This window comes from Polyodon spathula, chromosome 14, assembly GCF_017654505.1.
Source record: "Polyodon spathula isolate WHYD16114869_AA chromosome 14, ASM1765450v1, whole genome shotgun sequence".
In the NCBI taxonomy this organism is placed as follows: Eukaryota; Metazoa; Chordata; class Actinopteri; order Acipenseriformes; family Polyodontidae; genus Polyodon; species Polyodon spathula.
Genome location: NC_054547.1, coordinates 27380346 through 27393574, shown reverse-complemented (window position 1 = coordinate 27393574; position 13229 = coordinate 27380346). Strand labels below are relative to the sequence as shown.

General features: G+C 37.3%; 1 protein-coding gene and 6 long non-coding RNA genes across 11 annotated transcripts in view; all 7 read right to left on the bottom strand.

Moving 5' to 3' along the window:
* Nucleotides 1–1057, bottom strand: part of LOC121326581 (mucin-4-like) — a 32248-nt gene extending 31191 nt beyond the window's left edge. Inside the window, exon 1 of the mRNA XM_041269916.1 lies at nucleotides 1045–1057. Within this exon, the coding sequence (XP_041125850.1) occupies nucleotides 1045–1057 (13 nt within the window). The remainder of the gene's footprint in view (nucleotides 1–1044) is intronic.
* A 743-nt stretch (nucleotides 1058–1800) lies between these two features.
* LOC121326399 lies at nucleotides 1801–3202 on the bottom strand. The gene is made up of 3 exons (XR_005951476.1): nucleotides 3160–3202; nucleotides 1941–2009; nucleotides 1801–1840 (listed from the first exon to the last, which is right to left on the bottom strand). It is a non-coding gene; the product is annotated as an uncharacterized LOC121326399 (long non-coding RNA).
* Nucleotides 3203–3366: 164 nt separating this feature from the next.
* On the bottom strand, nucleotides 3367–7359 carry LOC121326400. 3 transcript variants are annotated; one of them, XR_005951479.1, is made up of 3 exons: nucleotides 7336–7359; nucleotides 3507–3575; nucleotides 3367–3406 (listed from the first exon to the last, which is right to left on the bottom strand). It is a non-coding gene; the product is annotated as an uncharacterized LOC121326400 (long non-coding RNA). The 3 variants fall into 3 exon arrangements; XR_005951478.1 differs by lacking the exon at nucleotides 7336–7359 and adding an exon at nucleotides 5770–5812; XR_005951477.1 differs by lacking the exons at nucleotides 3367–3406; nucleotides 3507–3575; nucleotides 7336–7359 and adding exons at nucleotides 4935–4972; nucleotides 5073–5141; nucleotides 5770–5808.
* LOC121326401 lies at nucleotides 5284–5636 on the bottom strand. Its single transcript, XR_005951480.1, has 3 exons — nucleotides 5595–5636; nucleotides 5423–5494; nucleotides 5284–5319 (listed from the first exon to the last, which is right to left on the bottom strand). It is a non-coding gene; the product is annotated as an uncharacterized LOC121326401 (long non-coding RNA).
* LOC121326402 lies at nucleotides 5805–6188 on the bottom strand. Its single transcript, XR_005951481.1, has 3 exons — nucleotides 6117–6188; nucleotides 5945–6016; nucleotides 5805–5841 (listed from the first exon to the last, which is right to left on the bottom strand). It is a non-coding gene; the product is annotated as an uncharacterized LOC121326402 (long non-coding RNA).
* Nucleotides 7360–8414: 1055 nt separating the features above from the next.
* Nucleotides 8415–12483, bottom strand: LOC121326397. 3 transcript variants are annotated; one of them, XR_005951473.1, is made up of 3 exons: nucleotides 12427–12483; nucleotides 8555–8626; nucleotides 8415–8451 (listed from the first exon to the last, which is right to left on the bottom strand). It is a non-coding gene; the product is annotated as an uncharacterized LOC121326397 (long non-coding RNA). The 3 variants fall into 3 exon arrangements; XR_005951475.1 differs by lacking the exon at nucleotides 12427–12483 and adding an exon at nucleotides 10294–10323; XR_005951474.1 differs by lacking the exon at nucleotides 12427–12483 and adding an exon at nucleotides 9771–9801.
* On the bottom strand, nucleotides 9280–9637 carry LOC121326404. Its single transcript, XR_005951482.1, has 3 exons — nucleotides 9599–9637; nucleotides 9424–9495; nucleotides 9280–9317 (listed from the first exon to the last, which is right to left on the bottom strand). It is a non-coding gene; the product is annotated as an uncharacterized LOC121326404 (long non-coding RNA).
* Nucleotides 12484–13229: the final 746 nt, after the last annotated feature.

Here is a 13229-nt window from a genome sequence, read left to right as displayed (position 1 = left end):
ACCTCTTTATGTCATGTCATGACTAATACCTGTTGTGGAAGCTGCTGTTGTTGATTCTATGACGATAGCTTGTGTTGTTCCTTCTGTATTGGTTGTCTCAGCTGCAAGAAAAAAAACCAAATATTATTTTAAAATGTAATTTGAAAACTTCATCACAGAGTTGTGTCTATAGCTGAAAAATATTCCTCATGTCAGGTATTTTACCTGTTGTGAATGCCACTGTTGGGGTTTCTGGGGTTTCTGGTGTTGTTAATTTTTGGGTGGTGGTTTTCTCCTCTGTAGCAAAAAGCATCAGATATCAATTCACAGTTAGACTGACAAGATTCTATGAAGTCATTTCTTGTTGGGGTTGTGTATCTCATGCCTTGAACTTTACCTGTTGTAGATGCTGCTGTTGATGGCTCTGTGGCGAGTGTTGTTGTATCTTCTGGAGTGGTCGTCTCAGCTGCAATAAAACAGAAAGACCAAATATGAATCCAAATACAGATTTATGAATTCACGTTTTCATCTTTCCATCGTTTCACCTCTTTATGTCATGCCATGACTAATACCTGTTGTGGAAGCTGCTGTTGTTGATTCTATGACGATAGCTTGCGTTGTTCCTTCTGTTGTGGTTGTCTCAGCTGCAAGAAATAAGACCAAATATTAGTTTTAAAAGTAATTTGCAAACTTCATCACAGTTGTGTCTACAGCTGAAATATATTCCTTATGTCAGGTATTTTACCTGTTGTGAATGCCACTGTTGGGGTTTCTGTGGTTTCTGGTGTTGTTAATTTTTCAGTGGTGGTTTTCTCCTCTGTAGCAAAAAACATCAGATATCAATTCACAATTAGACTGACAAGATTCTATGAAGTCATTTCTTGTTGGTCTTGAGTATCTCGTGCCTTGAAATTTACCTGTTGTTGATGCTGCTGTTGATGGCTCTGTGGCGAGTGTTGTTGTATCTTCTGGAGTGGTTGTCTCAGCTGCAATAAAACAGAAATACTAAATATGAATCCAAATTCAGATTAATGAATTCACATTTTCAACTTTCCATCATTTCACCTCTTTTTGTCATGTCATGACTAATACCTGTTGTGGAAGCTGCAGTTGTTGATTCTATGACGATAGCTTGCGTTGTTCCTTCTGTATTGGTTGTCTCAGCTGCAAGAAAAAAGACCAAATATTAGTTTAAAATGTAATGTGCAAACTTCATCACAGAGTTGTGTCTTTAGCTGAAATATATTCATCATGTAAGGTATTTTACCTGTTGTGAATGCCACTGTTGGGGTTTCTGTGGTTTCTGGTGTTGTTAATTTTTCAGTGGTGGTTTTCTCCTCTGTAGCAAAAAACATCAGATATCAATTCACAGTTAGACTGACAAGATTCTATGAAGTCATTTCTTGTTGGTCTTTTGTATCTCATGCCTTGAACTTTACCTGTTGTTGATTCTGCTGTTGATGCCTCTGTGGCGAGTGTTGTTGTATCTTCTGGAGTGGTTACCTCAGCTGCAATAAAACAGAAAGACCAAATATGAATCCAAATACAGATTTATGAATTCACGTTTTCAACTTTCCATCGTTTCACCTCTTTATGTCATATCATGACTAATACCTGTTGTGGAAGCTGCTGTTGTTGATTCTATGACGATAGCTTTCGTTGTTCCTTCTGTAGTGGTTGTCTCAGCTGCAAGAAAAAAGACCAAATATTAGTTTAAAATGTAATTTGCAATCTTCATCACAGAGTTGTGTCTTTAGATGAAATATATTCCTTATGTCACGTATTTTACCTGTTGTGAATGCCACTGTTGGGTGTTCTGTGGTTTGTGGTGTTGTTAATTTTTCAGTGGTGGTTTTCTCCTCTGTAGCAAGAAACATCAGATATCAATTCACAGTTAGACTGACAAGATTCTATGAAGTCATTTCTTGTTGGTCTTGTGTATCTCATGCCTTGAACTTTACCTGTTGTTGATTCTGCTGTTGATGCCTCTGTGGCGAGTGTTGATGCATCTTCTGGAGTGTTTGTCTCAGCTGCAATAAAACAGAAAGACCAAAAATGAATCCAAATACAGATTTATGAATTCACATTTTCAACTTTCCATCGTTTCACCTCTTTATGTCATATCATGACTAATACCTGTTGTGGAAGCTGCTGTTGTTGATTCTATGACGATAGCTTGCGTTGTTCCTTCTGTAGTGGTTGTCTCAGCTGCAAGAAAAAAGACCAAATATTAGTTTAAAATGTAATTTGCAAACTTCACCACAGAGTTGTGTCTTTAGCTGAAATATATTCCTTATGTCAGGTATTTTACCTGTTGTGAATGCCACTGTTGGGGGTTCTGTATTTTGTGGTGTTGTTAATTTTTCAGTGGTGGTTTTCTCCTCTGTAGCAAAAAACATCAGATATCAATTCACAGTTAGACTGACAAGATTCTATGAAGTCATTTCTTGTTGGTCTTGTGTATCTCATGCCTTGAACTTTACCTGTTGTAGATGCTGCTGTTGTTGGCTCTGCGGCGAGTGTTGTTGTATCTTCTGGAGTGGTTGTCTCAGCTAAAATAAAACAGAAAGACCAAATATGAATCCAAATTCAGATTTATGAATTCACATTTTCATCTTTCCATCGTTTCACCTCTTTATGTCATGTCATGAGTAATACCTGTTGTGGAAGCTGCTGTTGTGGATTCTATGACGATAGCTTGCGTTGTTCCTTCTGTAGTGGTTGTCTCAGCTGCAAGAAAAAAGACCAAATATTAGTATAAAATGTAATTTGCAAACTTCATCACAGAGTTGTGTCTATAGCTGAAAAATATTCCTTATGTCAGGTATTTTACCTGTTGTGAATGCCAATGTTGGGGGTTCTGTTGTTTGTGGTGTTGTTAATTTTTCAGTGGTGGTTTTCTCCTCTGTAGCAAAAAACATCAGATATCAATTCACAGTTAGACTGACAAGATTCTATGAAGTCATTTCTTGTTGGTCTTGTGTATCTCATGCCTTGAACTTTACCTGTTGTTGATGCTGCTGTTGATGGCTCTGTGGCGAGTGTTGTTGTATCTTCTGGAGTGGTTGTCTCAGCTGCAATAAAACAGAAAGACCAAAAATGAATCCAAATTCAGATTTATGAATTCACATTTTCATCTTTCCATCGTTTCACCTCTTTTTGTCATGTCATGACTAATACCTGTTGTGGAAGCTGCTGTTGTTGATTCTATGACGATAGCTTGCGTTGTTCCTTCTGTATTGGTTGTCTCAGCTGCAAGAAAAAAGACCAAATATTAGTTTAAAATGTAATTTGCAAACTTCATCACAGAGTTGTGTCTATAGCTGAAAAATATTCCTTTTATCAGGTATTTTACCTGTTGTGAATGCCACTGTTGGGGGTTCTGTTGTTTGTGGTGTTGTTAATTTTTCAGTGGTGGTTTTCTCCTCTGTAGCAAAAAACATCAGATATCAATTCACAGTTAGACTGACAAGATTCTATGAAGTCATTTCTTGTTGGTCTTGTGTATCTCATGCCTTGAACTTTACCTGTTGTTGATTCTGCTGTTGATGCCTCTGTGGCGAGTGTTGATGCATCTTCTGGAGTGTTTGTCTCAGCTGCAATAAAACAGAAAGACCAAAAATGAATCCAAATACAGATTTATGAATTCACATTTTCAACTTTCCATCGTTTCACCTCTTTATGTCATATCATGACTAATACCTGTTGTGGAAGCTGCTGTTGTTGATTCTATGACGATAGCTTGCGTTGTTCCTTCTGTATTGGTTGTCTCAGCTGCAAGAAAAAAGACCAAATATTAGTTTAAAATGTAATTTGCAAACTTCACCACAGAGTTGTGTCTTTAGCTGAAATATATTCCTTTTGTCAGGTATTTTACCTGTTGTAAAGGCCACTGTTGGGGGTTCTGTATTTTGTGGTGTTGTGAATTCTTCAGTGGTGGTTTTCTCCTCTGTAGCAAAAAACATCAGATATCAATTCACAGTTAGACTGACAAGATTCTATGAAGTCATTTCTTGTTGGTCTTGTGTATCTCATTCCTTGAACTTTACCTGTTGTTGATGCTGCTGTTGATGGCTCTGTGGCGAGTGTTGTTGTATCTTCTGGAGTGTTTGTCTCAGCTAAAATAAAACAGAAAGACCAAATATGAATCCAAATTCAGATTTATGAATTCACATTTTCATCTTTCCATCGTTTCACCTCTTTATGTCATGTCATGAGTAATACCTGTTGTGGAAGCTGCTGTTGTGGATTCTATGACGATAGCTTGCGTTGTTCCTTCTGTAGTGGTTGTCTCAGCTGCAAGAAAAAAGACCAAATATTAGTTTAAAACTGAATTTTCAAACTTCATCACAGAGTTGTGTCTATAGCTGAAAAATATTCCTTATGTCAGGTATTTTACCTGTTGTGAATGCCAATGTTGGGGGTTCTGTTGTTTGTGGTGTTGTTAATTTTTCAGTGGTGGTTTTCTCCTCTGTAGCAAAAAACATCAGATATCAATTCACAGTTAGACTGACAAGATTCTATGAAGTCATTTCTTGTTGGTCTTGTGTATCTCATGCCTTGAACTTTACCTGTTGTTGATTCTGCTTTTGATGGCTCTGTGGCGAGTGTTGATTTATCTTCTGGAGTGTTTGTCTCAGCTGCAATAAAACAGAAAGACCAAAAATGAATCCAAATTCAGATTTATGAATTCACATTTTCAACTTTCCATCGTTTCACCTCTTTATGTCATGTCATGACTAATACCTGTTGTGGAAGCTGCTGTTGTTGATTCTATGACGATAGCTTGCGTTGTTCCTTCTGTATTGGTTGTCTCAGCTGCAAGATAAAAGACCAAATATTAGTTTAAAATGTAATGTGCAAACTTCATCACAGAGTTGTGTTTTTAGCTGAAATATATTCCTCATGTAAGGTATTTTACCTGTTGTGAATGCCACTGTTGGGGGTTCTGTGTTTTGTGGTGTTGTTAATTTTTCAGTGGTGGTTTTCTCCTCTGTAGGAAGAAACATCAGATATCAATTCACAGTTATACTGACAAGATTCTATGAAGTCATTTCTTGTTGGTCTTTTGTATCTCATGCCTTGAACTTTACCTGTTGTTGATTCTGCTGTTGATGCCTCTGTGGCGAGTGTTGATTTATCTTCTGGAGTCTTTGTCTCAGCTGCAATAAAACAGAAAGACCAAAAATGAATCCAAATTCAGATTTATGAATTCACATTTTCAACTTTCCATCGTTTCACCTCTTTATGTCATATCATGACTAATACCTGTTGTGGAAGCTGCTGTTGTTGATTCTATGACGATAGCTTGCGTTGTTCCTTCTGTAGTGGTTGTCTCAGCTGCAAGAAAAAAGACCAAATATTAGTTTAAAATGTAATTTGCAAACTTCACCACAGAGTTGTGTCTTTAGCTGAAATATATTCCTTTTGTCAGGTATTTTACCTGTTGTAAAGGCCACTGTTGGGGGTTCTGTATTTTGTGGTGTTGTGAATTCTTCAGTGGTGGTTTTCTCCTCTGAAGCAAAAAACATCAGATATCAATTCACAGTTAGACTGACAAGATTCTATGAAGTCATTTCTTGTTGGTCTTGTGTATCTCATGCCTTGAACTTTACCTGTTGTAGATGCTGCTGTTGATGGCTCTGTGGCGAGTGTTGTTGTATCTTCTGGAGTGGTTGTCTCAGCTGCAATAAAACAGAAATACTAAATATGAATCCAAATTCAGATTAATGAATTCACATTTTCAACTTTCCATCATTTCACCTCTTTTTGTCATGTCATGACTAATACCTGTTGTGGAAGCTGCTGTTGTTGATTCTATGACGATAGCTTGCGTTGTTCCTTCTGTAGTGGTTGTCTCAGCTGCAAGAAAAAAGACCAAATATTAGTTTAAAACTGAATTTTCAAACTTCATCACAGAGTTGTGTCTATAGCTGAAAAATATTCCTCATATCAGGTATTTTACCTGTTGTGAATGCCAATGTTGGGGGTTCTGTTGTATGTGGTGTTGTGAATTCTTCAGTGGTGGTTTTCTCCTCTGAAGCAAAAAACATCAGATATCAATTCACAGTTAGACTGACAAGATTCTATGAAGTCATTTCTTGTTGGTCTTTTGTATCTCATGCCTTGAACTTTACCTGTTGTAGATGCTGCTGTAGATGGCTCTGTGGCGAGTGTTGATTTATCTTCTGGAGTGTTTGTCTCAGCTGCAATAAAACAGAAAGACCAAAAATGAATCCAAATACAGATTTATGAATTCACATTTTCAACTTTCCATCGTTTCACCTCTTTTTGTCATGTCATGACTAATACCTGTTGTGGAAGCTGCAGTTGTTGATTCTATGACGATAGCTTGCGTTGTTCCTTCTGTATTGGTTGTCTCAGCTGCAAGAAAAAAGACCAAATATTAGTTTAAAATGTAATTTGCAAACTTCATCACAGAGTTGTGTCTATAGCTGAAATATATTCCTCATGTCAGGTATTTTACCTGTTGTGAATGCCACTGTTGGGGGTTCTGTATTTTGTGGTGTTGTGAATTCTTCAGTGGTGGTTTTCTCCTCTGTAGCAAAAAACATCAGATATCAATTCACAGTTAGACTGACAAGATTCTATGAAGTCATTTCTTGTTGGTCTTTTGTATCTCATGCCTTGAACTTTACCTGTTGTAGATGCTGCTGTTGATGGCTCTGTGGCGAGTGTTGTTGTATCTTCTGGAGTGTTTGTCTCAGCTAAAATAAAACAGAAAGACCAAATATGAATCCAAATTCAGATTTATGAATTCACATTTTCATCTTTCCATCGTTTCACCTCTTTATGTCATGTCATGAGTAATACCTGTTGTGGAAGCTGCTGTTGTGGATTCTATGACGATAGCTTGCGTTGTTCCTTCTGTAGTGGTTGTCTCAGCTGCAAGAAAAAAGACCAAATATTAGTTTAAAATGTAATTTGCAAACTTCATCACAGAGTTGTGTCTACAGCTGAAATATATTCCTTATGTCAGGTATTTTACCTGTTGTGAATGCCACTGTTGGGGGTTCTGTGGTTTGTGGTGTTGTTAATTTTTCAGTGGTGGTTTTCTCCTCTGTAGCAAAAAACATCAGATATCAATTCACAGTTAGACTGACAGGATTCTATGAAGTCATTTCTTGTTGGGGTTGTGTATCTCATTCCTTGAACTTTACCTGTTGTTGATGCTGCTGTTGATGGCTCTGTGGCGAGTGTTGTTGTATCTTCTGGAGTGTTTGTCTCAGCTAAAATAAAACAGAAAGACCAAATATGAATCCAAATACAGATTTATGAATTCACATTTTCATCTTTCCATCGTTTCACCTCTTTATGTCATGTCATGACTAATACCTGTTGTGGAAGCTGCTGTTGTTGATTCTATGACGATAGCTTGTGTTGTTCCTTCTGTATTGGTTGTCTCAGCTGTAAGAAAAAAGACCAAATATTAGTTTAAAATGTAATTTGCAAACTTCATCACAGAGTTGTGTCTATAGCTGAAATATATTCCTTATGTCAGGTATTTTACCTGTTGTGAATGCCACTGTTGGGGGTTCTGTGGTTTGTGGTGTTGTTAATTTTTCAGTGGTGGTTTTCTCCTCTGTAGCAAAAAGCATCAGATATCAATTCACAGTTAGACTGACAGGATTCTATGAAGTCATTTCTTGTTGGGGTTGTGTATCTCATTCCTTGAACTTTACCTGTTGTTGATTCTGCTTTTGATGGCTCTGTGGCGAGTGTTGATTTATCTTCTGGAGTGTTTGTCTCAGCTGCAATAAAACAGAAAGACCAAAAATGAATCCAAATACAGATTTATGAATTCACATTTTCATCTTTCCATCGTTTCACCTCTTTTTGTCATGTCATGACTAATACCTGTTGTGGAAGCTGCTGTTGTTGATTCTATGACGATAGCTTGCGTTGTTCCTTCTGTATTGGTTGTCTCAGCTGCAAGGTAAAAGACCAAATATTAGTTTAAAATGTAATTTGCAAACTTCATCACAGAGTTGTGTCTATAGCTGAAATATATTCCTCATGTCAGGTATTTTACCTGTTGTGAATGCCAATGTTGGGGGTTCTGTTGTTTGTGGTGTTGTTAATTTTTCAGTGGTGGTTTTCTCCTCTGTAGCAAAAAACATCAGATATCAATTCACAGTTAGACTGACAAGATTCTATGAAGTCATTTCTTGTTGGGGTTGTGTATCTCATGCCTTGAACTTTACCTGTTGTTGATTCTGCTGTTGATGGCTCTGTGGCGAGTGTTGATTTATCTTCTGGAGTGTTTGTCTCAGCTGCAATAAAACAGAAAGACCAAATATGAATCCAAATTCAGATTTATGAATTCACATTTTCATCTTTCCATCGTTTCACCTCTTTATGTCATGTTCTGACTCATACCTGTTGTGGAAGCTGCTGTTGTTGATTCTATGACGATAGCTTGCGTTGTTCCTTCTGTATTGGTTGTCTCAGCTGTAAGAAAAAAGACCAAATATTAGTTTAAAATGTAATTTGCAAACTTCATCACAGAGTTGTGTCTTTAGCTGAAATATATTCCTTTTGTCAGGTATTTTACCTGTTGTGAATGCCACTGTTGTGGTTTCTGTGGTTTCTGGTGTTGTGAATTCTTCAGTGGTGGTTTTCTCCTCTGTAGCAAGAAACATCAGATATCAATTCACAGTTAGACTGACAGGATTCTATGAAGTCATTTCTTGTTGGGGTTGTGTATCTCATTCCTTGAACTTTACCTGTTGTTGATTCTGCTTTTGATGGCTCTGTGGCGAGTGTTGATTTATCTTCTGGAGTGTTTGTCTCAGCTAAAATAAAACAGAAAGACCAAAAATGAATCCAAATACAGATTTATGAATTCACTTTTTCAACTTTCCATCGTTTCACCTCTTTATGTCATGTCATGACTAATACCTGTTGTGGAAGCTGCTGTTGTTGATTCTATGACGATAGCTTGCGTTGTTCCTTCTGTAGTGGTTGTCTCAGCTGCAAGGAAAAAGACCAAATATTAGTATAAAATGTAATTTGCAAACTTCATCACAGAGTTGTGTCTATAGCTGAAAAATATTCCTCGTATCAGGTATTTTACCTGTTGTGAATGCCACTGTTGGGGGTTCTGTGGTTTGTGGTGTTGTTAATTTTTCAGTGGTGGTTTTCTCCTCTGTAGCAAAAAACATCAGATATCAATTCACAGTTAGACTGACAAGATTCTATGAAGTCATTTCTTGTTGGTCTTTTGTATCTCATGCCTTGAACTTTACCTGTTGTTGATGCTGCTGTTGATGGCTCTGTGGCGAGTGTTGTTGTATCTTCTGGAGTGGTTGTCTCAGCTGCAATAAAACAGAAATACTAAATATGAATCCAAATTCAGATTAATGAATTCACATTTTCAACTTTCCATCATTTCACCTCTTTTTCTCATGTCATGACTAATACCTGTTGTGGAAGCTGCAGTTGTTGATTCTATGATGATAGCTTTCGTTGTTCCTTCTGTATTGGTTGTCTCAGCTGCAAGATAAAAGACCAAATATTAGTTTAAAATGTAATGTGCAAACTTCATCACAGAGTTGTGTTTTTAGCTGAAATATATTCCTCATGTAAGGTATTTTACCTGTTGTGAATGCCACTGTTGTGGTTTCTGTGGTTTCTGGTGTTGTTAATTTTTCAGTGGTGGTTTTCTCCTCTGTAGCAAAAAACATCAGATATCAATTCACAGTTATACTGACAAGATTCTATGAAGTCATTTCTTGTTGGTCTTGTGTATCTCATGCCTTGAACTTTACCTGTTGTAGATGCTGCTGTTGATGGCTCTGTGGCGAGTGTTGTTGTATCTTCTGGAGTGGTTGTCTCAGCTAAAATAAAACAGAAAGACCAAAAATGAATCCAAATACAGATTAATGAATTCACATTTTCAACTTTCCATCATTTCACCTCTTCTTGTCATATCATGACTAATACCTGTTGTGGAAGCTGCTGTTGTTGATTCTATGACGATAGCTTGCGTTGTTCCTTCTGTAGTGGTTGTCTCAGCTGCAAGAAAAAAGACCAAATATTAGTTTAAAACTGAATTTTCAAACATCATCACAGAGTTGTGTCTATAGCTGAAAAATATATCCTCATATCAGGTATTTTACCTGTTGTGAATGCCACTGTTGGGGTTTCTGGGGTTTCTGGTGTTGTTAATTTTTGGGTGGTGGTTTTCTCCTCTGTAGCAAAAAACATCAGATATAAATTCACAGTTATACTGACAAGATTCTATGAAGTCATTTCTTGTTGGTCTTGTGTATCTCATGCCTTGAACTTTACCTGTTGTAGATGCTGCTGTTGTTGGCTCTGTGGCGAGTGTTGTTGTATCTTCTGGAGTGTTTGTCTCAGCTGCAATAAAACAGAAAGACCAAAAATGAATCCAAATAAAGATTTATGAATTCACATTTTCAAATTTCCATCGTTTCACCTCTTTATGTCATGTCATGACTAATACCTGTTGTGGGAGCTGCTGTTGTTGATTCTATGACGATAGCTTGTGTTGTTCCTTCTGTATTGGTTGTCTCAGCTGCAAGATAAAAGACCAAATATTAGTTTAAAATGTAAAGTGCAAACATCATCACAGAGTTGTGTCTTTAGCTGAAATATATTCATCATGTAAGGTATTTTACCTGTTGTGAATGCCAATGTTGGGGGTTCTGTTGTTTGTGGTGTTGTTAATATTTCAGTGGTGGTTTTCTCCTCTGTAGCAAAAAACATCAGATATCAATTCACCAAGCTGACGCGAGTTCACGAGACCGATAGTTGTTTTGTTGTAAAGAGACCACCAGAACACTCCACGCACGCGCAAGCACCCTTGCACGCGGCCCCCCCGCACACTACCCGCACGCACACACCTACCGCGCCACCCGATCTTTCTTTTTATACTTATTGATCCTTCTGGAGTGTTTGTCTCAGCTGCAATAAAACAGAAAGACCAAATATGAATCCAAAAACAGATTTCTGAATTCACATTTTCATCTTTCCACCTTTTCACCTCTTTATGTCATGTCATGATTATTACCTGTTGTGGAAGCTGCAGTTGTTGATTCTATGATGATAGCTTTCGTTGTTCCTTCTGTATTGGTTGTCTTAGCTGCAAGATAAAAGACCAAATATTAGTTTAAAATGTAATGTGCAAACTTCATCACAGAGTTGTGTCTTTAGCTGAAATATATTCCTCATGTAAGGTATTTTACCTGTTGTGAATGCCACTGTTGGGGGTTCTGTGTTTTGTGGTGTTGTTAATTTTTCAGTGGTGGTTTTCTCCTCTGTAGCAAAAAGCATCAGATATCAATTCACAGTTAGACTGACAGGATTCTATGAAGTCATTTCTTGTTGGGGTTGTGTATCTCATTCCTTGAACTTTACCTGTTGTTGATTCTGCTTTTGATGGCTCTGTGGCGAGTGTTGATTTATCTTTTGGAGTGTTTGTCTCAGCTGCAATAAAACAGAAAGACCAAAAATTAATCCAAATTCAGATTTATGAATTCACATTTTCATCTTTCCATCGTTTCTCCTCTTTATGTCATATCATGACTAATACCTGTTGTGGAAGCTGCTGTTGTTGATTCTATGACGATAGCTTGCGTTGTTCATTCTGTAGTGGTTGTCTCAGCTGCAAGATAAAAGACCAAATATTAGTTTAAAATGTAATTTGCAAACTTCATCACAGAGTTGTGTCTTTAGCTGAAATTTATTCCTCATGTAAGGTATTTTACCTGTTGTAAAGGCCACTGTTGGGGGTTCTGTATTTTGTGGTGTTGTGATTTCTTCAGTGGTGGTTTTCTCCTCTGTATCAAAAAACATCAGATATCAATTCACAGTTAGACTGACAATATTCTATGAAGTCATTTCTTGTTGGTCTTGAGTATCTCGTGCCTTGAAATTTACCTGTTGTTGATGCTGCTGTTGATGGATCTGTGGCGAGTGTTGTTGTATCTTCTGGGGTGGTTGTCTCAGCTAAAATAAAACAGAAAGACCAAATATGAATCCAAATTCAGATTTATGAATTCACATTTTCATCTTTCAATCGTTTCACCTCTTTATGTCATGTCATGACTAATACCTGTTGAGGAAGCTGCTGTTGTTGATTCTATGACGATAGCTTTCGTTGTTCCTTCTGTATTGGTTGTCTCAGCTACAAGAAAAAAGACCAAATATTAGTTTAAAACTGAATTTTCAAACATCATCACAGAGTTGTGTCTATAGCTGAAAAATAATCCTCATATCAGGTATTTTACCTGTTGTGAATGCCAATGTTGGGGGTTCTGTTGTTTGTGGTGTTGTTAATTTTTCAGTGGTGGTTTTCTCCTCTGTAGCAAAAAACATCAGATATAAATTCACAGTTAGAATGACAAGATTCTATGAAGTCATTTCTTGATGGTCTTGTGTATCTCATGCCTTGAAATTTACCTGTTGTAGATGCTGCAGTTGATGGCTCTGTGACGAGTGTTGTTGTATCTTCCGGAGTGGTTGTCTCAGCTGCAATAAAACAGAAAAACTAAATATGAATCCAAATTCAGATTAATGAATTCACATTTTCAACTTTCCATCATTTCACCTCTTCTTGTCATGTCATGACTAATACCTGTTGAGGAAGCTGCTGTTGTTGATTCTATGACGATAGCTTTCGTTGTTCCTTCTGTATTGGTTGTCTCAGCTACAAGAAAAAAGACCAAATATTAGTTTAAAACTGAATTTTCAAACATCATCACAGAGTTGTGTCTATAGCTGAAAAATATTCCTCATGTCAGGTATTTTACCTGTTGTGAATGCCACTGTTGGGGTTTCTGTGGTTTGTGGTGTTGTTAGATTTTCAGTGTGGTTTTCTCCCTCTGTAGGATAACCTCAGATATCAGATTCACAGTTATACTCACAAGATTCGATTAGAGTCATTTTTCTGTTGGTCTTTTGTATCTCATGCTTGAAACTTTACCTGTTGTTTGTGGGGGGTGGGGGTGGGGGGGGGGGGGGGGATCTGCTGTGTGAGGGCTCCTGTGCAGTGTGGATTTATCTTCTGGAGGGTTTGTCTCAGCTGCAATAAAACAGAAAGACCAAAAATGAATCCAAATACAGATTTATGAATTCACATTTTCAACTTTCCATCATTTCACCTCTTCTTGTCATGTCATGACTAATACCTGTTGAGGAAGCTGCTGTTGTTGATTCTATGACGATAGCTTGCGTTGTTCCTTCTGTAGGGGTTGTCTCAGCTG